General features: G+C 44.3%; 1 protein-coding gene across 3 annotated transcripts; it reads left to right on the top strand.

Annotated features, from left to right (window-relative positions):
- Positions 1 to 106: 106 nt before the first annotated feature.
- LOC110501835 (splicing factor 3B subunit 1) lies at positions 107 to 26,211 on the top strand. 3 transcript variants are annotated; one of them, XM_021579683.3, is made up of 24 exons: positions 107 to 219; positions 3,108 to 3,153; positions 3,881 to 4,056; positions 4,315 to 4,416; positions 4,640 to 4,754; positions 7,583 to 7,662; positions 8,380 to 8,598; positions 8,846 to 9,314; positions 9,535 to 9,656; positions 9,975 to 10,274; positions 13,446 to 13,625; positions 13,726 to 13,812; positions 14,133 to 14,403; positions 14,684 to 14,829; positions 15,342 to 15,488; positions 15,749 to 15,874; positions 16,162 to 16,383; positions 17,513 to 17,695; positions 21,542 to 21,653; positions 22,421 to 22,541; positions 22,715 to 22,846; positions 23,053 to 23,325; positions 23,790 to 24,006; positions 25,360 to 26,211. In XM_021579683.3, exons 2-24 carry the CDS (start codon positions 3,126 to 3,128, stop codon positions 25,516 to 25,518), a joined length of 3,987 nt encoding a protein of 1,328 aa, XP_021435358.1. In that variant the 5' UTR covers positions 107 to 219; positions 3,108 to 3,125; the 3' UTR covers positions 25,519 to 26,211. The 3 variants fall into 3 exon arrangements, with proteins under 3 accessions (XP_021435358.1, XP_090072275.1, XP_021435359.1); XM_090216149.1 differs by having other exon boundaries at positions 126 to 1,855; XM_021579684.3 differs by lacking the exons at positions 107 to 219; positions 3,108 to 3,153; positions 3,881 to 4,056; positions 4,315 to 4,416; positions 4,640 to 4,754 and adding an exon at positions 5,342 to 7,216.
- Positions 26,212 to 26,470: the final 259 nt, after the last annotated feature.

Raw genomic sequence — 26,470 nt, 5'->3', positions numbered from 1 at the left:
ATTCCTTCGTGGACGCGCCTTCTCTAACTACTGCAATGATTGGAGAATAGTTATCTGTTAAGAGTTTTCATTGGTCACTGTATACATCCGTCACCCTAAAACTGTTGACCTGTGTTTTTTTTTCCATTGTGCTGTGAGTGCGTGTGCAAAAATGTCACGAGATGTGGGATTGAGTTGCCTTGACTTGATCGACCTACAGTGCATAGTTGACTCTGAAAGGTTAGTGCTAAATTTGTTGAAAGGACACAACGTAAGCAGGGTTTTCTCGCGATTCAATTTGAAGGGCTTTATTGGCATGGAAAACATATGTTTACATTGCCTAAGCAAGTGAAATAGATAATAAACAGAAGTGAAATAAACAATCAAAATAAACAGTAAACGTTACACTCACAAGCGTTCCAAATGAATATAAACATGGAATATGTCATATTATGGCTATATACATTGTTGTAATGATGTGCAAATAGTTAAGTTACAAAAGGGAAAATACATAAACATAAATATGGGTTGTATTTACAATGGTGTTTGTTCTTCACTGGTTGCCCTTTTCTTGTGGCAACAGGTCACAAATATTGCTGCTGTGATGGCACACTGTTATTTCACCCAAAATTGGGTTTGTTTTCGAATTCTTTTGTGTAATCTGAGGAAAATATGGGTCTCTAATATGGTCATACATTTGACAGGAGGTTAGGAAGTGCAGCTTAGTTTCCACCTCATTTTGAAGGCAGTGTGCACATAGCCTGTCTTCTCTTGAGAGCCAGGTCTGTCTATGGGAGCCTCTCTCAATAGGCTATGCTCATGTGACCGATGTGAAATGGCTAGCTTGTTAGCGGTGGTGCGCGCTAAGAGCGGTTCGATCGGTGACGTCACTCTGAGACCTTGAAGTAGTGGTTTGTGGAGCGATGGGTAACGATGCTTCGAGGGTGCCTGTTGATGTGTGCAGAGGGTTCCTGGTTCGAGCCCAGGTAGGGGCGAAGAGAGGGACGGAAGCTATACTGTTACACTCACTGAGTCTGTATGTAGTCAACGCTTTCCATACAGTGGTCAGGCATTCTGCCAGTGTGTACTCTCTGTTTAGGACCAAATAGGGTGTCAAAACCATCACTGTATATTTTCATCCCCTTGCCGCTAGTTCTTCCCCATAGCATGGTTCTTGTAATGCTACTGACTGAGTAATGTGATATGGAGACAGGTTATGCTTTTACAAGCATATCTGGCCAAGCATATTGTAATAACATTGACTGTATTAATAATATAATTATAAAATGGTCATTTAGAATTTAAGCTAGTTTCTAGACAAACGTCAGCTAACCAATGTACGTAAGGGTGATTGTTATCAATATCAAAGGAAAATAACCTCACACTCAACGTCAACAAAACTAAGGAGATGATTGTGGACTTCAGGAAACAGCAGAGGGAACACCCCCCAATCCACATCGATGGAACAGTAGTGGAGAGGGTAGTAAGTTTTAAGTTCCTCGGCGTACACATCACAGACAAACTGAATTGGTCCACCCACACAGACAGCATCGTGAAGAAGGCGCAGCAGCGCCTCTTTAACCTCAGGAGGCTGAAGAAATTCGGCTTGTCACCAAAAGCACTCACAAACTTCTACAGATGCACAATCAGAGCATCCTGTCGGGCTGTATCACCGCCTGGTACGGCAACCGCTTCGCCGACAACCGTAAGGCTCTCCAGAGGGTAGTGAGGTGTGCACAACGCATCACCGGGGGCAAACTACCTGCCCTCCAGGACACCTACACCACCTGATGTCACAGGAAGGCCATAAAGATCATCAAGGACAACAACCACCCGAGCCACTGCCTGTTCACCCCGCTATCATCCAGAATGCGAGGTCAGTACAGGTGCATCAAAGCTGGGGCCGAGAGACTGAAAAACAGCTTCTATCTCAAGGCCATCAGACTGTTAAACAGCCACCACTAACATTTTTATTTTTTTTATTTTACCTTTATTTAACCAGGCAAGTCAGTTAAGAACAAATTCTTATTTTCAATGACGGCCTGGGAACAGTGGGTTAACTGCCTGTTCAGGGGCAGAACGACAGATTTGTACCTTGTCAGCTCAGGGGTTTGAACTCACAACCTTCCGGTTACTAGTCCAACGCTCTAACCACTAGGCTACCCTGCCGCCCCTAATGAGTGGCTGCTGCCAACACACTGACTCAACTCCAGCCACTTTAATAATGGTAATTGATGGGAAATGATGTAAAATATATCACTAGCCACTTTAAATAATGCTACCTAATATAATGTTTACAAACCCTACATTATTCATCTCATATGTATACGTATATACTGTACTCTATATCATCTACTGCATCTTTATGTAATACATGTATCACTAGCCCCTTTAACTATGCCACTTTGTTTACATACTCATCTCATATGTATATACTGTACTCAATACCATCTACTGTATCTTGCCTATGCCGCTCTGTACCATCACTCATTCATATATCTTTATGTACGTATTCTTTATCCCCTTACACTTGTGTCTATAAGGTAGTAGTTTTGGAATTGTTAGCTAGATTACTTGTTGGTTATTACTGCATTGTCGGAACTAGAAGCACAAGCATTTCGCTACACTCGCATTAACATCTGCTAACCATGTGTATGTGACAAATAAAATTTGATTTGATTTGATCTCAGGTACCACTAATGTGCCATTGAGCAGGGCACTTCATCTTCTCCAGGGGTGCTTCCCTTCAGCTTACCGTGTGCTACTCCCAGCCTGGCCTGTGTCTATTTATAATAGATACATTAAATATATACTCTATTCTATGGTGGTTTACGTTTGGATTTTCAGCATACATTTATAAACAGTTCCCTCAAAGTGCTACTTTGATTTAAAACCCAATGAATTGGTTAGTTTATTCACAATATTAAAACTTCCTGTTTTCTCATAGCCAAACAAATTTTTAGGGCGTTAAGTATTTTAATTGAAATTTAAAAACCTCAGCTATGTCCCTCTCAAGCAACTGGGAACTGTGATATTTAGACACAAATGCACATTTTCTCTGTTTTACACACGCCTGCGCATCTATTTTTGCAGAACGGATATTAATTAATTTTGATTTCCGGTTTCAGTCTTACTGAACCACCAAAATGGCGAAGATCGCCAAAACACACGAAGGTAAGATTATTTATTTACAAAGTGTTTTAAAATACTATTATAATCTAATTTTACTAACGTCAGTTTCATAGTAAATATACGACAAAATGCATCTGTTGTTTATAAGTCAGCTAGCTCTATTTTCATTCGTGACATGATGTTGACAATCTAGACGCAACGAGGCCGGGCGCATAATAGATAATGGCGTCCCGCTAACTACTAAGCTAGCTAACCTAGATAATACAGAATTTCAATAAGCATGATTGCCTTAAATATATATATATATTAGTGTGCTCGTGATACTATTTATGGGAGGTTTGTGTAGATGTAGACATGCGTAACTTGCTATGATATTGATATGGCTACAGCGTCACAAACTGGTGTTGTAAAAGCTACCTAGTTAAGATGGCGTTGAAGGTAATGCTAAAGAACTACATAACGTAACTAACTAACCCTGCCGGATATTCTGTAAGTTGCTAGCTATGTGGTTTATCTAGTCGTTGGCAAGCTACAATTGAAACTAATTTAGCAGGCCCTACTTTGTCAACACAGCGCACGATTTGAGCATGGCAGTCAAGCTTAATAATTAGTTGCAATGGCATCTATTTTAGTTAATGTATAACCTGTCACTGCTGCTTATTCATTTACATTAATGTAAAATCGCATTTGATTTGGTAATATGCTTGACATCATTGGTGATGTTGTCAACATGCCCAGATGGTCAATGACTGTTGTTCTTCCCCCCCAGACATCGAGGCCCAGATCCTGGAGATCCAGGGCATGAAAGCTGCCCTGGTGGAGGAGGGAGGAGATCAGGGTGTGGGCCTGGACTCTACTGGATACTACGATCAGGAGATCTACGGTGGCAGCGATAGCCGCTTCGCTGGATATGTCACCTCCATCGCGGCCAATGAACAGGAGGATGTAAGTCCTGATGTCAAATCCTGTGATGTGATGATGCATGTTTTCTTTGTAACTTGGGAAAAGTGTTGCATGTCATCTGCTATATGCAACACTGAAATCCTCTTTCTCTTCCTAGGGGTCAGACATCAGCTATTCCACAAGAGTCTTTGTTTTTAATGGAGTTGGCTACACCAATATGTCTTGTTGTCCTCGAGCTGGGAGAGTCTGCCTTAAATGGCTAGGCTTGACCAGACTCTTGTCTCTCTCTCTTATTTTCAGGATGATGAGGAGGACTCGTCAACGAGTCTACTTGGACAGAAGAAACCGGGATATCACGCTCCGGTGGCTATACTCAATGCAATACCACAGTCAGATGAACAGGTTTGCAACACCATCTTCCTCTCTTCCTGTAGAATTCTACATTGGAGTTCAGAACTGACAAGAGTACCTTTCACCAAATCTTAGTGCTAATGTTTTGGATTTGCATAATTATCCTGCTCATATCTTGTCATAGACACCATTTTTATAATGGCTACTTATCAAACTCTGTAATGTTTACCATGATGACATGTATTGTAACATGCTGTGTTGTCTCTCCTCTCAGTACGACCCGTTCGCCGAACACCGGCCCGCTAAGATTGCAGAGCGTGAAGACGAGTACAAGGCCAGACGTCGACAGATGATCATCTCTCCGGAGCGTCTTGACCCCTTTGCAGACGGTAAATTTCACCCCTCCATGTTCCCTCCATAGTGTCCTCCCCTGATATATGTTATGTGTAGTACTGTAACTGCCATGATCCCATGGATGCCTTTCAAGAGTTCCAACCCACCTCTTGCTGCTTAGCCCTTCGAGCACTGTGCACCTGCTTGCTCCCCAGACTAAGACCTTCCCGTGGTAATCTTTTCTGGCCCGAGGGTGTCTTTTATCACTCATAATTTTGGCTCAATAAAATCTCTTCACTTTTGGGGAAAACGGTCTACCTGGCAGATGCAAGGCTTTTTTTTCTCGAAAATGAGAATAATTGTAAACTAATAAAGTTGTGCGAAATACAACTTTTGCCAGTAAGTGGGTCCATATGTTATTAGGGAGAGGTGGTTAGGTGGTTGTTGTCTTGGTTACAGACTATTATACCTAATACTACATGGGTGGCAGGTCGGCTGTGAGTGTCTCGAAAGGTTAACAGACCCATGTGGCTATCTATATCATGAACTGTTTAATTTAAAGAAAGGTATTGGGTAATGTGAGTAGCAACATGTTTTTAATTGTTCGTGATTTAATGCTTATCCTTGGGGTAATTCACCTGCTCATACAATGTGCTGCACCCTGCTGTACCCAGTAAGCGGTAACACAATGACCCCATTACCGCACACACAAACCACCCTATCACGAGGCAGTCAGAAGCCAGAAATGTGCTGGCTGTCTGAAGCTTGGCTCCCAGTCAAGGAATGCCCCAGATTGCCGACCCACCTGGGTACAGATCTGAGACTTCGAAGTATTCCTGTGTAAAACAAGAACACTCGTAATAAGCAATGCTATTTTACCACCCTTTTCTTCCAAGTGGCCCTTCCTCCTTCACTCCACTATAGTATCATTGTGCAAGTTTATGGTCAGTTACCACCACTGCAGGCTTGTCAGACTTCTAGGGGCGAGGGAAGTTCCATTAGAAGAGATGAGGACATAGTCGATTATGAGACTCACACACAAACTATAGTGCAGTTGTCATCAACAATACTAGTGAGTTATGGTTTCAGATTTCAAGCCCATTTTAAATGGCATTTAGTCCAGGTCTGGTCAGGGATCTTAACTTGGGCTCCAGGAGTCTAAGTAATAGAGTGGATTACAGTGACGGTATAATCCTTGGCCAAAGGGCGTTGTCTCCAGTATTGTCCTGTCCCTTACCTCTCACAGGGCACGGAGCCGTCACTTGCATATATTCCCATTTCTCAAAGCCTAAACCTGGCTACAACTTGTTTGTCTTGCCAGCTTAAATGTATGTTTGTTCGTTAGAATGAACTGCATAGCCTGTCAGTTTAACCAAGGATGACCTATTTCTCAGACTACAGCTTGACTAGCCATTAAGCTTTTGATTAACTAAACACATACCTTGTAGATTAAGTTTACAGTATGTTTATTTACACGTTGCAACAATTTATTTGTAATGCAACAATTTGCCTGTAGGGTCTGAGATTTAATTGGCCTTAGTGCCTCAATGTAGTCTGGGGGTAGGGCTGTATCAAACCTGCATGTAGACAGCTCTGTCATATACAAATATGTTGTGGAATTATATTTCTATTTCACATCTTTGTAAAATAGAAACATATCAAGAAATCTGTGTGCCGCAATTCCACAGGCCCATACTAACTGTCCTTAATTTCTCTCCTACAGCAGTACTGCTTTGCCAGTCCTGTACTGCAGTCTCTTAAGGGTGCAGCAACTCATCCTGTGTAGGTTATGGTGAACAGACAGAAGTGTGCGCTTGTCAGTTTTGTCAGGGTCCACTGGCTGGTTGTCTGTCTGGGTGGGGGAAAAGCAGCTATACCCCAACAACCTTTTATTTTGTCTTCTACCAAATTGAAACCTCTGCCATTTTATGGTGGTCTTTTGCTTTAGATTTATCTTGTAATTCATAATATATATATATATATTTTAAAAACATTTTTCTAAAAAGGAAGTCAAGATCTACATTTACGAAGTTGGAATAGCAGTGGACTCCAAGGTCAAACTAGCGACTGTTCAGTAGCATGTGGCCAGTTCCCCTGAAACTAAGGTATTGATCGTATGGATCTAAAAGTTGCCTCCACTGCCCCTCAGGTATACGTGTTACTACATATATATATATATATAGATATACTCTCCCTGCCCTGGGTTACATAAAGTAGCTACACATTTATCTCACAGAACATTCCTAGATTTGGTTAAAAAAAAATCTTGACTTCATTTTCTTAAAATGCTATCAGTAATTCGCACTCTGGGGGATATTTTATTTATTTTTACTTTGAAGTTTGAGCCCCAGGAGGATTTTTCTTTTGTGACGTTAAAAAAAACAAATCACAGGTGGTATGCTTATGTGTGTGAGTTCCAACCCTTTTCCAAAGTGTTACTAATGGTAAAGAGACATTTTCTAGGCTTCTTTTCTGCCGGTTGAAGTCTGACTGCAGAAGGACCCTTGGCACTGAAAGTGTACGTATTCTGGAGAGCACAGCCCAGGACCCCTGCATCAGTGATGGCTTTATCCTCTCCTGTTATCTCCTTGAAAGAAAGACAAAACAACCTCCGCTGTTTCTCAATGTATCTGCCTGTTTTTTTTTAGACAGCTATGTTTGTATGTAAGGCAAGCAAGAGAGGACTGTCTGTATGTTGTGTATCTAGGGTTGTCTTGTTGTGATTCAGCTTAAGGAACTAAACCAGTAAATGTTTCCTAAAGAAAAAGTGAGGGCCTAGCTGAGCTGGCTGTGTTGTTGTGCTTGCTGTCTGTGTTATGAAGCCGGGTCCTGGGGGCGTTTTCTAATCGGCTGCCCTGTGTCTTGTTGGTGCTCTTTCGCGCAGGGGGCAAAACGCCGGACCCTAAGCTGCAGTCCAGGTCGTACATGGACGTCATGAAGGAGCAGCACCTGACCAAAGAGGAGGTAAGACAGACCACATAAACCCCCTTTGTGGTCTTCCAGTACCCCCGACAGTACACATTTGTATTGGAATCCTGGATAAGCACACCTGATTCAACTTGTCAACTAAACATCAAGCCCTCAATGAGCTGAAGGAGGTGTGTTTGTCTGGGGCTACAATGAAAGGGTGTTCTGGTGTGGGTACTGGAGGACCAGGGTTGGTAAACACTGCTTTAGACCAAGGGCATGGCTTTGTCTTGAGGTTATGTTTCTGAGTGCTGTGTGTCCATAAAGGATATACTTAAGCAATAAGGCCCGAGTGGGTGTGGTATATGGCCAATATACCATGGCTAATAGCTGTTCTTATGCACTTCGCAACACTGAGTTCCTGGATACAGCCCTTAGCCGTGGTATATTGGCCATATCCCACAAACCCCTGAGGTGCCTTATTGCTTTTATAAATTGGTTACTAATGTAATTAGAAAAGTAAAAGTCACGTTTTGTCATGCCTGTGGTAAACAGTCTGATATACCATGGTTTTCAAACAATCAGTCTTCAGGGCTCCAACCACCCAGTTTATAATAAATACACCCACACAATGAAATTGTATCGTTCAGTGTGGTGTATCGTTGCCTACAATAGACTTAAGTCCTACAAATCCCACAGGAAACTTTCCCCTGCCCTGTTGTGTGTATCCTTTGGTTGGTGTTCTCACGGTCTCCCTGCTTTCCCTCCATACAGAAAGAGATCCGTCAGCAGATGGCAGAGAAGGCCAAAACAGGAGACCTGAAGGCTGTCAACGGCTCTGCTGCCTCCCAGGCTGCTGCTGCTGCTGCCGCCGCAAAGCGTAAACGCCGCTGGGACCAGACGGCCGAGAAACAGGACCAATCAGGAACCCCCAGCAACGCCGGCACACCTAAGAAGATGTCCAGCTGGGACCAGGCCGATCAGGCTGCTGAGGTAAAACTTATTATCTTAGTTCATCAGATCCCGTTTGTATCCTTACAATTATTTTTTGGGGTCTGGTGTTCGATCAGCAAATGATATAGAAGTGTTTTTGGGGCAGTTTATTTGCCTTGACTTAAAATGTGCCTTTTAAGATCCTAGTGGAACAAAGTAACTCAACCGTGCTTCTCCAGTTTACATTTCTGTACTGTGAGAACTCACTGAGCCCTTTATTCCTGGACACGCCCTACCACACATACAGCAGACCCCAGGACACACCCCTGGCCACACCCCCTCCAACAGCCGCTGGGACGAGACTCCCGGAAGGAACAAGGGCAGTGAGACCCCAGGGGCCACCCCCAGCTCCCGAATGTGGGACCCCACCCCTAGCCACACCCCGGCTGGAGCAGCCACGCCAGGCAGAGGGGACACACCGGGACACACCACCCCTGGACACGGGGGAGCCACAGGCAGCGTGCGCAAAAACCGATGGGACGAAACCCCCAAGACGGAGAGGGAGACCCCTGGTCATGGGAGTGGTTGGGCCGAGACCCCCCGTACAGACAGAGGAGACGAGTCAGTGGGAGAGACCCCCACCCCCGGGGCCAGTAAAAGGAAATCCCGTTGGGACGAGACCCCCGCCAGCCAGATGGGCTCTTCCACCCCACTGATGACCCCTGGGAAAACTCCCATCGGAACCCCTGCCATGAATATGGCCACTCCTTCTCCAGGTACTGTTAATCACCTAGCCTTCCTGTCAGGCCTTTGAAAGCCATTTTAAATTCCTTAGAGGTAGATTATCAATTAACACTGATAACTGTTGGTGAATTGATATTATGTACTTGTTCATTTACTAGTAGTAGGAATAGAAGTAGTAGAATGTTCCACTAAGTCATGATACTGGGTTATTGAGGCATGTTTACATTATGTATGCATTTCCTATCCTGTCAGGTCACCTGATGAGCATGACCCCAGAGCAGCTGCAGGCCTGGCGTTGGGAGAGGGAGATAGACGAGAGGAACCGACCTCTCACAGACGATGAGCTGGATGCCATGTTCCCAGAAGGATACAAGGTACACACCCACTCCCCAGCACATTGGCAAAATAGAGCTCAACCGTCACTTGTCACATCAAATGCAGTATCTATATTAAGTGATTGAATGGTCTTCGGTGATGATACAATGACGAGTTGGAACGGGACACATTCTGTCTCTGGGTTGGGATCCCCACAAGCAGCGTGTCTCTTCAGTTGAAGACATTGAGGCATTTGTCTGCGAAGGGCTCGATTCCAGTACAGAGAAAGGGTGAATGGAACTGAAGTAAATAAAGTGAATCACTAAAGTATGATAAATGAACAGTACTAATGTTTCATCCCCCACCTCCCTCCACAGGTCCTTCCCCCACCAGCAGGCTATGTGCCCATCCGTACCCCGGCCCGGAAGCTATCTGCCACCCCCACCCCCATGGGGGGCATGACGGGCTTCCATATGCAGCAGGAGGACCGTTCCATGAAGCAGATCAACGACCAGCCCAGTGGGAACTTGCCCTTCCTCAAACCAGACGACATTCAGTACTTTGACAAACTGCTTGTTGAGGTGGATGAGTCCACTCTGAGCCCAGAGGAACAGAAGGAACGTAAGATCATGAAACTACTGCTGAAGATCAAGAACGGAACACCTCCCATGAGAAAGGTGAGACCAGATACCAACTGTCCTCATAGTCTTGACTAGAGTTCGACCGATTAATCGGAATGGCCGATTAATTTGGGACGATTTCAAGTTTTCATAACAATCAGAAATAATTTTTTTGGGGCGCCGATATTTAATTTACATTTTATTTTATTTATTTTTATTTTTTTATACCTTCTTATTTAACTAGGCAAGTCAGTTCAGAACACATTCTTATTTTCAATGACGGCCTAGGAACGGTGGGTTAACTGCCTCGTTCAGGGGCAGAAGGACAGATCTTCGTCTTGTCAGCTCGGGGGATCCAATCTTTCAACCTTACAGTTAACTAGTCCAACGCAATAACGACCTGCCCCTCTCTCGTTGCACTCCACAAGGAGACTGCCTGTTACGCGAATGCAGTGAGCCAAGGTAAGTTGCTAGCAAGTGTCACGGTGCTGACTTTAGCCCAATACCTGCAGCAAAAGCCTCTACCCCGTCCTCTGGCTGGGCAGAGTACTTTAGCATTTTAGTTACTTCGGTGTAACAAGGGCCTAGCTGTGCGGCCCTACCAACCCTTCTATTTATTCGTAATGGCCCTTCGCGTGAGTTGGGTTTGTTCCTTCGTTCACGTTGTCACTCCCTTATTTCCCGGTCTAGTATGGGGCCTTGGATAGATGATTACTGTATTACTTTATGTTTATAGACTCTTCCTATACTCCCTTACCTTGTCTTCTTCTCTTATATCAATACCTAATAACTCATCTTCTGTTAGTTATTATGCTCGTCAGCTAGTAGTCACTTGGAAACTAGTATTGGTATATGTTTTGACTCTCCTAAAAATATATTATTGTCCACACAATGAAATATTCTTTAGTGCAATCACTTTAACCTATAACCAGGGTCACTTTCTGTTCAGTGAGAGTGTTAAAGGCGTTTGCTCTCCAGATCGTTCATCTGGCCTAGTTGTCAAAGTTTCAAGCTTTTATTAAGTCACTCTGTTTTTGTCTTATACACATTATTACAATTCAATGGTTATACAGTCCTAATACGTCAATAGTGCTCAATCAATCCTTAATACACTTTATACTAATGCCAGATAATATTGCAAAACTTTAAATGCGTTAACACTTCTAACAATATTGACTAAATAGCAAAAAGAGGTCAATTACCTTAAATGCTCAGTCCCTTGGTCACTTTCCTGTAATCGGTATTCTCTCAGTAATAATGCTTGATTCCGAATTCTAATACCTTACTACTATTCACTTCCAACTCTGTGTATAGACTCAATATTACTATGACTGGTATTTGGCTGTTTCTTTAAATTGTTAATCACTTCTGGACCTGATGTGTCACACTGCGAATGCTGCTTTGTCTGTGATCAAGAGGTGTCAAGACCCCTGTGTTTCAGAGACTCAGTTTCGGGTTCGCAGAGCTTAACCAGGTAGATTCAGTTAATGATCCAATTAATACTTAAGCAAAATTTAACCAGTTCTTGCATATTGTTTAAGTCTGGCAAATAGAGAATAGTGCAATAGTACATTTACCTATGATGATTCTCCATATGAAGTCTGTCTCATATGTCAGTGAGAATCATGGTTCTCTCATGATCTCTGTTCTCTTTATATACTTTTTTTTACAGGGGAAGTTCGCAAAGTGCTGGACCACACTGCGCAATGTTATGGTTTCTGTAAAACGCACAGTGATAGCTCTCTTCTTACATCATTCTGATTCACCCTTCTAAGTCTAAGTCACAGAGTACTTGACGCCCATAGCTCTGCTTCCGTGTTCTGATGAGTAGATTACACTTGATGATACCAGCTGGTTGTTTCCACTGTTGGGTGTGGTGTTTCAAGTCTCAGCTTAGAGAAGTCTATGATTGGTATCTCCTCTGTCTCCCCCTGGTGTCCATTATCAGTAGGTGTAGTCCATGGTTTCACGAGGTCCCATGGATGTCCTGTAGCAGAGTTGTTTTCCCATGTAGAGGGAGTGTGCCCTTTTGGTTTTTGTCACACTAGCATTAAACTTATCTTATAAAAAACAATCAATCATAATCACTAGTTAACTACACATGGTTGATGATATTACTAGATATTATCTAGCGTGTCCTGCGTTGCATATAATCTGACTGAGCATACAAGTAACTGACTGAGCGGTGGTAGGCAGAAGCAGGCGTGTAAACATTCATTCAAACAGCACTAGTGCGTTTTGCCAGCAGCTCTTCGTTGTGTGACAAGCATTGCTCTGTTTATGACTTCAAGCCTATTAACTCCCGAGATGAGGCTGGTGTAACCGAAGTGAAATGGCTAGCTAGTTAGCGCGCGCTAATAGCGTTTCAAACGTCACTCGCTCTGAGCCTTCTAGTAGTTGTTCCCCTTGCTCTGCATGGGTAACGCTGCTTCGATGGTGGCTGTTGTCGTTGTGTTCCTGGTTCAGGCCCAGGGAGGAGCGATGAGAGGGACGGAAGCTATACTGTTACACTGGCAATACTATAAGAACATCTAATAGTCAAAGGTTAATGAAATACAAATGGTATAGAGGGAAATAGTCCTATAATTCCTATAATAACTACAACTTAAAACTTCTTACCTGGGAATATTGAAGACTCATGTTAAAAGGAAACACCAGCTTTCATATGTTCTCATGTTCTGAGCAAGGAACTTAAACGTTAGCTTTCTTACATGGCACATATTGCACTTTTACTTTCTTCTCCAACACTTTGTTTTTGCATTATTTATACCAAATTGAACATGTTTCAATATTTACTTGAGGCTAAATTGATTTTATTGTTTATGATTAAAATGATTTTATGTATTATATGAAGTTAAAATAAGTGTTCATTCAGTATTGTTGTAATTGTCATTATTACAAATAAAATAAAAATCGTCCGATTATCAGTATCGGCTTTTTTGGTCCTCCAATAATCGGTATCGGCTTTTTTGGTCCTCCAATAATCGATATCGGCGTTGAAAAATCATAATCAGTCGACCTCTAGTCTTGACCACAGAATTTAATGTAACATTTCCCTGACCAAGATGGCTGCCATTATCAGCACAATCGGATTTATGAAGGTTTGACAAAGGCCTATCTAGTGTTACTTTTCATCTCTATAGGCTTAGCTCCATCTTCCTTTTTGTGTATAACTCTCACCACTGAAAAGTCAACCATCGAGTCTAACCCCCTTGCGTCCCTTCTCAGGCTGCCCTGCGTCAGATCACAGACAAGGCGAGGGAGTTTGGAGCAGGGCCCCTGTTCAACCAGATCCTGCCCCTGCTCATGTCTCCTACTCTGGAGGACCAGGAGCGCCACCTGCTGGTCAAGGTCATAGACCGCATCCTCTACAAGCTGGACGACTTGGTCCGCCCATATGTACACAAGGTGAGTCGTCGCGTGTGAGAGCGAGGGACTCACTGACTCGGTTTACAATATGTCTCCTGTGCCAAGATTGGCCCTCACTAATTGACTCTCTGTTCCCCAGATCCTGGTGGTGATTGAGCCGCTGCTGATTGATGAAGATTACTACGCCCGAGTGGAGGGCAGAGAGATCATCTCTAACTTGGCCAAGGTGAGCCCCACTTCCAGCCCTATAATGTACTCACACACCCACCACAGTTGGGTCGTATGCCTGTTGGTCCGGTCCTTGGTCAGATCAGGGCTGGTACTTCGTTAGATGAAAAACCAGCAGGAGAAGTAGCCGGTCTGACATCCAGTTAATTTCTGTTCTCACCTTGTACCCGTTGGTCACATTCCTAAAGCAAGTAGCTAATACATTTTGACCTGAAATCACATTAGAAAAGTATACTTAGGATGTCTATGCAAGCACTATCATAAACACCTATTCATCTTAGTTGATCTCTTACCCTCCCTTCCTCCCTCCCCCTCTAGGCTGCCGGCCTGGCCACTATGATCTCCACTATGAGACCTGATATTGACAACATGGATGAATACGTCAGAAATACAACAGCCAGAGCTTTCGCTGTCGTAGCGTCCGCTCTGGGTATCCCCTCCCTCTTGCCCTTCCTCAAAGCTGTGTGTAAGAGCAAGAAGTCTTGGCAGGCCCGCCACACGGGCATCAAGATTGTCCAGCAGATCGCCATCCTCATGGGCTGTGCCATCCTGCCCCACCTGAGGAGTCTGGTGGAGATCATCGAGCATGGTGAGGGACCACTGCCTGAGGATGCTATTGGACCTGGGGGGGTAGATTCATTTTTTTAGTTATAGTACATTAGTTATATTTAGTAGTGACTAGTATATTTGACTCAAGTAGATTAGTTTTCTAGTATCTAGGGTGCGAGGGATGACATTTCAAGTTTATTTTAAAGTGTATTGTTGGTCACAATACACTTTACAAAGAAGGATAACATGGTCACAATACACTTTACAAAGAAGGATAACATATATGATGATCTGACCTCCGCCGTGTCTGCCCCCCTCAGGTCTGGTGGATGAGCAGCAGAAGGTGCGGACCATCAGTGCCCTGGCCATCGCCGCCCTGGCGGAGGCTGCCACGCCTTACGGTATCGAGTCCTTTGACTCCGTACTCAAACCCCTGTGGAAGGGAATCCGACAGCACAGAGGAAAGGTGAGGACACATTGCTTTGTCGCATGCCTGCGAATCATTCTCGCCTGTTGGACTGGTCCGTGGTCAGATCAGAGCTAGTACTTCACTAGATGGACACCAACATGAGACCTGTCAGATCTGACATCCACCCTGCACCTGTTACGTTCCTAAAACAGGATAATACAAACTAGTTTACTTGACATCACAACACAACTTCTTTTCAGGATCTCGCCTGTACAGGTACCAGTGTTTCCCCTATATTCATTCAATAGTGGCCGCCACCCCCCAAAATATGATGTGCATTATAATACAAATAAAATATGATGTACATAACAAAAATGATAGAAGCAAAAAAATTTGGGACGTTTTTAGTGTGAATTTAAACGTTATGTTTGAGTCACTCAGATGGCATGAGAACACGGCATAAGCCATGGAAAAAGGTGTAGAATTACAGCAATTCTATCTTTTAAAATGGCAAAATTGTCTGGATACAGTAACGGAGTTAACTCTCACCTCTCCCCTCTGGGTCCCAGGGTCTGGCTGCGTTCCTGAAGGCCATTGGCTACCTGATCCCTCTAATGGATGCTGAGTACGCTAACTACTACACCAGAGAGGTCATGCTGATCCTCATCAGAGAGTTCCAGTCCCCTGACGAGGAGATGAAGAAGATCGTGCTCAAGGTGAGGGAGGCTGCGCGCGTGTGTGTTCGACTCATTCTCGCTTGTTCGACCTATCAGATCAGGACTAGTACTCCACTAGATGGACACTAACATGAGACCTGTCAGATCTGACATCCAGTTCACTTCTGTTCTCACCCTGCACCTGTTGGTTACATTTCCAGAACAGAAATAAGTTACACATGCTACGTGTTACACTTCAAAGTGAATTGGTGTGTGTGTGTGGCCTGTTTCTAACCCCCGTTGTCCCCCCTCTCTTCCAGGTGGTGAAACAGTGTTGTGGTACTGACGGTGTGGAGGCCAACTACATCAAGACAGAGATCCTGCCTCCCTTCTTCAAGCACTTCTGGCAGCACAGGATGGCCCTGGACAGACGCAACTACAGACAGGTAGGTACAGACGCAGCTCAAACAGGAACGACTCCATGCATATCCCTTATGCTGACTGGCTTGATTACCGATCTAAACTAAATGTTTAACCAATCATAAATCAGTTGTAGTCAATTTTATGACAATAAAATCTCTATATATTTTTAGCCTCAATGGGATAAACTGGTAAAATACAAAGAAATACAATAACTCATTAACATTTAGAATCTGGTCATAGTTGATTCATGTCTGGTGTTTTTTTGGGTCTGTGAGCTAACCTCTTCCCTGTATGTCTGCCCATCTTCTAGCTGGTGGACACCACAGTGGAGCTGGCCAATAAGGTGGGAGCAGCAGAGATCATCTCTCGTATTGTAGATGACCTGAAGGACGAGGCAGAGCAGTACAGGAAGATGGTGATGGAGACCATAGAGAAGATCATGGGGAACCTGGGAGCTGCTGACATCGACCACAAGCTGGAGGAGCAGCTGATCGACGGCATCCTGTACGCCTTCCAGGAACAGACCACAGAGGTGAAACCCGGGAGAGGGGGCACATTCAGCAAGGAACAATGTTGTGGAAAGTTCAGATAGAAGTGGAACTTCCCAGTGTTCTACCGTTGTGTCTTTCTGACAATGGTCTGAGATGTAACATTCATTTCCCAAAACACCTTACAGAGAACAGTCGTATGTGTCAATATTGATAAGATTGGAAGAAAGGCATTGCTGTTCTCGGATCAGCTTTCTCAGTTAAAATCTTACCTTAATTATAAATGTTATGTCACAATACTGACATTGGATCAGCTCCTAAAGAGATATTACCACCTACGGCTGCAAATATTGAGGCGGCTTATTATAATGCTTACCCAATAAAAATTGCCACGTTAGGCTACACATGAAATATAATGAGACAAATTACAAACAATAGTCTACAAGTAACAAAATAGAACTCAAATGATTGAAAATGAACTGTATTTCAATATGATTGACGTAGAGCTATAGCCTACTGTTTATATTTTTAAAGCATTTTTTTTAAAGACCGCGTCACTTGTTTGTATCAATTGTCAAGACATTGGCAACTTTGTTTTTGTAGTCAACTTTGTTCTGAAGTTACCCGTGGTCACATAGACAGAATCACGTGGTTTATCTATGTTTAGAGGAGGTCTTCTGTATCTAACGAGGCACTTAGCTGTTCTACGAGTGGTCTGAGGCAGGCGTTAGATTGCGAGCGTTTTCAAGTGCACCGTTAATAACGATGGTTTTGGGAAACAGCTCTGAGATTTAACGATGCTCCTACGATGTTTCTAATGAAGAACCGAGCCTTAAGATGCTTTTGGGACACCGGGCCCGGAACGTTTGCCTGCTGAACCTGGCTCGTGGTATAACATCGGGAAAAGCCTGTGCTGAAACAAGATATCCCTGTCTGAACAGCAGTGTGGATTTATGGGAATCTGAGGCTTGACGGGAGATTCATTTTGATTTGAATGGGTAACTGCTGTTGTCCGAAACGGTACCCTGTTCCCTTTATACCCGAGCCCTTTGGGCCTTGGTCAAAAGTAGTGCACTCTATAGGACGCCATTTTGGACACACACACTCTGTCTGTCATTAGCCTACCTGTGTAGAATATGACTGACTGTAGGACTTGACCTCTGACCCCTGTAGGACTCTGTGATGCTGAACGGGTTTGGTACGGTGGTGAACGCCCTGGGGAAGAGGGTGAAGCCCTACCTGCCTCAGATCTGTGGTACGGTGCTGTGGCGTCTCAACAACAAGTCTGCCAAGGTCCGCCAGCAGGCTGCTGATCTCATCTCCCGCACCGCCGTGGTTATGAAGACCTGCCAGGAGGTTAGTCTACCCAACCACTCACAGATGGTCACGCATGCACACTCGAACACACACACACGTATTGCACACACGCACATATATACAGTCTCTCTCACACATATATATATATATATATATATATATATATACAGTGCCTTGCGAAAGTATTCGGCCCCCTTCAACTTTGCGACCTTTTGCCACATTTCAGGTTTCAAACATAAAGATATAAAACTGTATTTTTTTGTGAAGAATCAACAACAAGTGGGACACAATCATGAAGTGGAACGACATTTATTGGATATTTCAAACTTTTTTAACAAATCAAAAACTGAAAAATTGGGCGTGCAAAATTATTCAGCCCCCTTAAGTTAATACTTTGTAGCGCCACCTTTTGCTGCGATTACAGCTGTAAGTCGCTTGGGGTATGTCTCTATCAGTTTTGCACATCGAGAGACTGAACATTTTTCCCATTTCTCCTTGCAAAACAGCTCGAGCTCAGTGAGGTTGGATGGAGAGCATTTGTGAACAGCCGTTTTCAGTTCTTTCCACAGATTCTCGATTGGATTCAGGTCTGGACTTTGACTTGGCCATTCTAACACCTGGATATGTTTATTTTTGAACCATTCCATTGTAGATTTTGCTTTATGTTTTGGATCATTGTCTTGTTGGAAGACAAATCTCCGTCCCAGTCTCAGGTCTTTTGCAGACTCCATCAGGTTTTCTTCCAGAATGGTCCTGTATTTGGCTCCATCCATCTTCCCATCAATTTTAACCATCTTCCCTGTCCCTGCTGAAGAAAAGCAGGCCCAAACCATGATGCTGCCACCACCATGTTTGACAGTGGGGATGGTGTGTTCAGAGGGATGAGCTGTGTTGCTTTCACGCCAAACATAACGTTTTGCATTGTTGCCAAAAAGTTCAATTTTGGTTTCATCTGACCAGAGCACCTTCTTCCACATGTTTGGTGTCTCCCAGGTGGCTTGTGGCAAACTTTAAACAACACTTTTTATGGATATCTTTAAGAAATGGCTTTCTTCTTGCCACTCTTCCATAAAGGCCAGATTTGTGCAATATACGACTGATTGTTGTCCTATGGACAGAGTCTCCCACCTCAGCTGTAGATCTCTGCAGTTCATCCAGAGTGATCATGGGCCTCTTGGCTGCATCTCTGATCAGTCTTCTCCTTGTATGAGCTGAAAGTTTAGAGGGACGGCCAGGTCTTGGTAGATTTGCAGTGGTCTGATACTCCTTCCATTTCAATATTATCGCTTGCACAGTGCTCCTTGGGATGTTTAAAGCTTGGGAAATCTTTTTGTATCCAAATCCGGCTTTAAACTTCTTCACAACAGTATCTCGGACCTGCCTGGTGTGTTCCATGTTCTTCATGATGCTCTCTGCGCTTTTAACGGACCTCTGAGACTATCACAGTGCAGGTGCATTTATACGGAGACTTGATTACACACAGGTGGATTGTATTTATCATCATTAGTCATTTAGGTCAACATTAGATCATTCAGAGATCCTCACTGAACTTCTGGAGAGAGTTTGCTGCACTGAAAGTAAAGGGGCTGAATAATTTTGCACGCCCAATTTTTCAGTTTTTGATTTGTTAAAAAAGTTTGAAATATCCAATAAATGTCGTTCCACTTCATGATTGTGTCCCACTTGTTGTCGATTCTTCACAAAACAATACAGTTTTATATCTTTATGTTTGAAGCCTGAAATGTGGCAAAAGGTCGCAAAGTTCAAGGGGGCCGAATACTTTCGCAAGGCACTGTATATACACACAGCTCAAAAAAATAAAGGGAACACTTAAACAACACAATGTAACTCCAAGTCAATCACACTTCTGTGAAATCAAACTGTCCACTTAGGAAGCAACACTGACAATATATTTCACATGCTGTTGTGCAAATGGAATAGACAACAGGTGGAAATTATAGGCAATTAGCAAGACACCCCCAATAAAGGAGTGGTTCTGCAGGTGGTGACCACAGACCACTTCTCAGTTCCTATGCTTCCTGGCTGATGTTTTGGTCACTTTTGAATGCTGGCGGTGCTTTCACTCTAGTGGTAGCATGAGACGGGAGTCTACAACCCACACAAGTGGCTCAGTAGTGCAGCTCATCCAGGATGGCACATCAATGCGAGCTGTGGCAAGAAGGTTTGCTGTGTCTGTCAGCGTAGTGTCCAGAGCATGGAGGCGCTACCAGGAGACAGGCCAGTACATCAGGAGACGTGGAGGAGGCCGTAGGAGGGCAACAACCCAGCAGCGGGACCGCTACCTCCACCTTTGTGCAAGGAGGAGCAGGAGGAGCACTGCCAGAGCTCTGCAAAATGACCTCCAGCAGGCCACAAATGTGCATGTGTCTGCTCAAACGGTCAGAAACAGACTCCATGAGGGTGGTATGAGGGCCCGACGTCCACAGGTGGGGGTTGTGCTTACAGCCCAACACCGTGCAGGACGTTTGGCATTTGCCAGAGAAGATCAAGATTAAGATCATCAAGATTGGCAAATTCACCACTGGCGCCCTGTGCTCTTCACAGATGAAAGCAGGTTCACACTGAGCACGTGACAGACGTGACAGAGTCTGGAGACGCCGTGGAGAACGTTCTGCTGCCTGCAACATCCTCCAGCATGACCGGTTTGGCGGTGGGTCAGTCATGGTGTGGAGTGGCACCTCCATGTGTTCGCCAGAGGTAGCTTGACTGCCATTAGGTTCCCGAGATGAGATCCTCAGACCCCTTATGAGACCATATGCTGGTGCGGTTGGCCCTGGGTTCCTCCTAATGCAAGACAATGCTACACCTCATGTGGCTGGAGTGTGTCAGCAGTTCCTGCAAGAGGAAGGCATTGATGCAATGGACTGGCCCGCCCGTTACCCAGACCTGAATCCAATTGAGCACATCTGGGACATCATTTCTCATGTCTCTGCACCACAGACTGTCCAGGAGTTGGCGGATGCTTTAGTCCAGGTCTGGGAGGAGATCCCTCAGGAGACCATCCGCCACCTCATCAGGACCATGCCCAGGCATTGTAGGGAGGTCATACAGGCACGTGGAGGCCACACGCACTACTGAGCCTCATTTTGACTTGTTTTAAGGACGTTACATCAGTTGGATCAGCCTGTAGTGTAGTTTTCCACTTTAATTTTGAATGTGACTCCAAATCCAGACCTCCATGGGTTGATAAATTTGATTTCCATTTATCATTTTTGTGTGATTTTGTTGTCAGCACATTCAACTATGTAAAGAAAAAAGTATTCCATAAGAATATTTCATTCATTCAGATCTAGGATGTGTTATTTTAGTGTTCCCTTTATTTTTTTGAGCAGTATTTATATACACACACACTGCAATGATTTCACCTTCACTGGCGGAGTTCTTCTTTCATTTCTAATCCTTCCTCTCCCTCTCTCTCTCTCTCTCTCTCTCTCTCTCCTCACAGGAGAAGCTGATTCCCTTTCTAAACCTTTCTCTCTCTCCTCCACAGGAGAAGCTGATTCCCTTTCTAAACCTTTCTCTCTCTCCTCCACAGGAGAAGCTGATTCCCTTTCTAAACCTTTCTCTCTCTCCTCCACAGGAGAAGCTGATTCCCTTTCTAAACCTTTCTCTCTCTCTCCTCACAGGAGAAGCTGATTCCCTTTCTAAACCTTTCTCTCTCTCCTCCACAGGAGAAGCTGATTCCCTTTCTAAACCTTTCTCTCTCTCCTCACAGGAGAAGCTATTTCCCTTTCTAAACCTTTCTCTCTCTCTCTCCTCCACAGGATAAACTATTTCCCTTTCTAAACATTTCTCTCTCTCCTCCTCCACAGGAGAAGCTGATTCCCTTTCTAAACCTCCCTCCCTCTCTCTCTCTCTCCACAGGAGAAGCTGATGGGTCACCTGGGAGTGGTGTTATATGAGTATCTAGGAGAAGAGTATCCTGAAGTACTGGGAAGTATCCTTGGTGCTCTCAAGGCCATCGTCAATGTCATCGGTATGTAAACGTTATCCCCTCACTTCTACAACTCCCTGTCTTCTGACCAATAGCACGTTGACACTAAGGTTGATGACCCTTTGGTCTTCAGTCACATGCCTGCGAATCATTCTCGCCTGTTGGACTGGTCTGTGGTCAGATCAGAGCTAGTACTTCACTAGATGGAAACCAACATGAGAACTGGCAGATCTGACATCCAGTTCACTTCTGTTCTCACCCTGCATCTGTTGGTTACAAATGAAAAGTCATTTGGGGTGGCAGGTAGCCTAGTGGTCAGAGCATTGGACTAGTAACCGAAAGGTTGCAAGATCAAATCCCCGAGCTGACAAGGTAAACATCTGTCGTTCTGCCCCTGAACAAGGCAGTTAACCCACTGTTCCCCAGTAGGCCGTCATTGTAAATAAGAGTTTGTTCTTAACTGACTTGCCTAGTTAAAGGTAAAATAAAAAAACATTTGTTTTATTTTCCAAAATGCTCTGTCTTGTAGCTCCATACACTCTCAGCCCACTAATTTTGTCCCTCTCACTTCCTAAGAGGAGCTGAAATCATTTGAGAAAGAGCTCGAGTGGGTAGAGCTCGAGTGGGTAGAGAGATGCCTCTGAATGACTTGTGTTAACTCATTGAGTTCAGTGAAGAACAAGTATTGGGCTGGTGTAACAGCAGTAATGCTATAAGAGTGGTTATGATTAAGTTAGGATATGTAGAGCTGTTAACACTTGGTGATATGCATCCAGAGAGCTGATTTTATTGTCTGTGCTGTCACTCAGGTATGCACAAGATGACTCCACCAATCAAAGACCTGCTACCGCGGCTGACGCCAATCCTGAAGAACAGACATGAGAAGGTGCAGGAGAACTGTATTGACCTGGTGGGCAGGATTGCTGACAGGTATGTCTGTAGCAAAGGAATCACACACACATACAGACATTCACCAGTACAGTCCAATCTTTTACACACACATTCACTAGTAAATTCCAATATGTGACTCTTGTGTAAATATGGTATGATAGTAGATGTTTCCTCAACCATGTTGTAACTCCTACCCTGGTCTGTCTGTGTAGGGGTGCTGAGTATGTGTCGGCCAGGGAGTGGATGCGCATCTGCTTTGAGCTGCTGGAGCTCCTCAAGGCCCACAAGAAGGCCATCCGCAGAGCCACCGTCAACACCTTCGGGTACATCGCCAAGGCTATCGGGTGAGTTCTCCAGTCTCTGGCTACTGCCCAGTACTCCTCTCAAGAGATGTTGAACTCCATTACTTCACATTTATTAGGGTTTCTGAGCGTCCATGAAAAATGTTGTCTCAAAGTTGTATTATAATGATGCTTGATGATACTTCACCTGTTACTGTCATGGTAACCAGTATATATTTAGCCTATCATTGACCTCTCCACTCCTCCAGACCCCATGATGTGCTGGCCACACTACTCAACAACCTGAAGGTTCAGGAGCGTCAGAACCGAGTGTGTACCACCGTAGCCATCGCCATCGTGGCTGAGACCTGTTCTCCTTTCACCGTGCTCCCCGCCCTCATGAACGAGTACCGTGTGCCTGAGCTCAACGTGCAGAACGGCGTGCTCAAGTCCCTGTCCTTCCTGTTTGAGTACATCGGGGAGATGGGCAAGGACTACATCTATGCTGTCACGCCCCTGCTGGAGGACGCACTGATGGACAGGTGACAGGACCAAACATTGTAACTAACAATCAGTCTGGTGGGCTGACTAAAGTCACAGTGACCCTGTAGTCAATAAACCAAAAACATAAGGTTTTCCAGGTATTGTAAATGCATCAAGCTACATGGCCACACGATCCTGTCCAAGATCAGTTCTGTCTGTAACAGGGATCACTCGGTTGAATGTGCTGTATCATGCCTGTAAACACGCCTGTTGGACTGGTCCGTGGTCAGATCAGGACTAGTACTTCATTAGATGGACACAGAACTGGCAGATCTGACATCCAGTTCACTTCTGTTCTCACCCTGCACCTGTTGATTACAAATGAGAAGTCAAGTGTCATTCATTGTCATTGTGGATTTCCTCCACAGAATTAGAATATATATAGTAGGATCCACCTGCTCCTTTGCACCTTTCGGCTGGCTCCATGGTAACCCTGTTTTTCTCCTCTCTCTCCTCCTTGCAGAGACCTGGTCCACAGACAGACTGCCAGTGCCGTGGTGCAGCACATGTCCCTGGGCGTCTACGGCTTCGGCTGTGAGGACTCCCTTAACCACTTGTTGAACTACGTGTGGCCCAACGTGTTTGAGACGTCGCCCCATGTAATCCAGGCTGTCATGGGGGCCCTGGAGGGCCTCAGGGTGGCTATCGGCCCCTGCCGCATGCTGCAGTATTGCCTGCAGGTAAACCTGACTGATACTACATCACTGATCTCCTTGCTCTGACAGACAGGTAGCAGATTGACTACTATCTGCTACTAGATGGCTAGGATCATTCTAGAATAGTGTTGAGAATTAACATAAAATATCCATAAAGATGTAAAAAGTGATATCACTATCAACAGCAACATACCGTTATGAAGTCTGTGAACGAACTGCGGTGGATACACTATATATACAAAAGTATGTGGACACCCATTCAATTGAGTGGATTCAGCTATTTTAGACGCACCCATTGCTGACAGGTGTATAAAATTGGGCACACAGCCATGCAATCTCCATAGACAAACTTTGGCAGAAGAATGACCTTACTGAAGAGCTCAGTGACATTCAATGTGCCACATTTCCAACAAGTCAGTTCGTCAAATTTCTGCCCTGCTGGAGCAGGCCGAGCAGCCACAACACAAGCCTACGGTCACCATGTCTAACGCCATGCGTCGGCTGGAGATGTGTAAAGCTCGCCGCCATTGGACTCTTGAGCAGTGGAAACGTGTTATCTGCAGTGATGAATCAAGCTTCACCATCTGGGACTAATCTGGGTTTGGCGGATGCCAGGAATATGCTACCTGTCCCATTGCATAGTGCCAACTGTAAAGTTTGGTGGAGGAGGAATAATGGTCTGGGGCTGTTTTTCCTGGTTCTTAACGCTACAAGCATACAATGACATTCTAGATGATTCTGTGCTTCCAACTTTGTGGCAACAGTTTGAGGAAGGCCCTTTCCTGGTTCAGCATGACAACGCCCCCGTGCCCAAAACGAGGTCCATACAGCAGTAGTTTGTCGAGATCGGTGTGGAAGGTCTTGACTGGCCTGCACAGAACCCTGACCTCAACTCCATCGAATGGAAGCCCAGCAATGTTCTAACATCTAGTGGAAAGCCTTCCCAGAAGAGTGGAGGCTGTTACAGCAGCAAAAAGGGGACAAACTCCATATTAATGCCCATGATTTTGGAATGAGATGTTTTACGACCACATACTTTTGGTCATGTAGTGTATTTCATAAAAAGCAACAAACCTTGTGGGAAGGGGTGGAAAACATGGTTTCTGGGGGTGTTTGGTGGGGGGGCTTGAATGGGAACATAATGGGCGGAGGACTACTGTTTAGTTTTTTCCTGTTTTATACTGAATATATTATTATTAAACACTATATATTTCTTACCTACAGGTACATGTTTTATCAACTTAAAAATGTGCAGAGATGATGTACCTGTAACCCCCTAAACAAAAAATGTCTAAACAAACGAGCCATAATGATACTAGCACTGTAAGTGCAGCCGTTGAGTTGGTAATGCTCTCTAACCTTGTCTCCTCTCTCCAGGGTCTCTTCCACCCAGCCAGGAAGGTTCGAGACGTCTACTGGAAGATCTATAACTCGATCTACATCGGTTCCCAGGATGCTCTGATAGCTCACTACCCCCACGTCTACAACGATGAGAAGAACCCTTACCTCCGTTATGAGCTGGAATACTTTTTGTGATTCTGCTCTCTGTTCACTCTCTCTTTCTCTCTCTGTTCACGCTCTCTCTTTCTCTCTCTGTTCACGCTCTCTCTTTCTCTCTCTGTTCACGCTCTCTCTCTCTGTTCACACTCTCTCTTTCTCTCTCTGTTCACGCTCTCTCTTTCTCTCTCTGTTCACGCTCTCTCTCTCTCTCTCCACTCGCTCTCTGCCGATCTCTTCCCCTTTCCCTCCTCTCGGTCTTTTCCCTCGTTGTCCTATCTCTCTTGGTGTGTAGATAGGACTTGGTCCATTGTTTTGTATGATTTAGCCCCTCTGTCTTTGTAGTGGGTGTGTCCAACATGGCCACAGTGTCTGTGGCCCAAAATTCATTTTTAATCAAATAAAAACAGTATATGATTAGGGAGACAGAAATATAAAACTGAAACATTTCTTAGAGCTTATGTATTGTTTTATTTCTTTTATAATTTCCAGAAGGAATGATAGACACATGCAGTACAGTGACGTGCAGGATGTAAGTTAGCCATGTTAACGAATGGAAAAGCAAGTTAGTGAGTTTTGAAGTTCTTTACAATATTGTCATGGTTTCTGTGTACGGTCCTCTGTAATGGCCGTTCCTTCTCAATCCTCTGCTCACCTATCAGTGATCACACCTTTTGTTCTTATCAGAATGTTGCTTTATTTGACTAAATAAACGTTTGTGTATAAAATAAATGTCCACCTGTGTTTTATGTTGAGTTGGTCACAATAAAGCGCGAGACATGTCTTCTCATAGGAGTGATAATATGCTATATGGAAAGCAGTCTATGCAAAGTACCAACTTTTTTCGCTATAGCTGGAACCCTATGGGTAGAATAAGTCGTTGTGGAATATTCCACTGGATTCCACTTCCACACGGATCACCTTCGTCACCTAGTTCAATGTCACAACCTCATGTTCCACAACCTCATGTTCCAGGTTTAAATGAATGATT

Source organism: Oncorhynchus mykiss, chromosome 22 (assembly GCF_057628025.1).
Source record: "Oncorhynchus mykiss isolate SJ-2025 chromosome 22, ASM5762802v1, whole genome shotgun sequence".
Taxonomy (NCBI): domain Eukaryota; kingdom Metazoa; phylum Chordata; class Actinopteri; order Salmoniformes; family Salmonidae; genus Oncorhynchus; species Oncorhynchus mykiss.
Note: the sequence above shows the minus strand (reverse complement) of the source record. Positions and strands in the feature narration are given on the sequence as shown.

What these genes read in the sequence shown, in the direction of transcription:
- LOC110501835 (XM_021579683.3), top strand. Translation starts at nt 3,126, where the DNA reads ATGGCGAAGATCGCCAAAACACACGAAG. An exon ending in GATCGCCAAAACACACGAAG is followed by an intron (nt 3,154 to 3,880) that starts GTAAGATTATTT and finishes CTTCCCCCCCAG; the next exon opens with ACATCGAGGCCCAGATCCTG. An exon ending in AGCACCTGACCAAAGAGGAG is followed by an intron (nt 7,663 to 8,379) that starts GTAAGACAGACC and finishes CCCTCCATACAG; the next exon opens with AAAGAGATCCGTCAGCAGAT.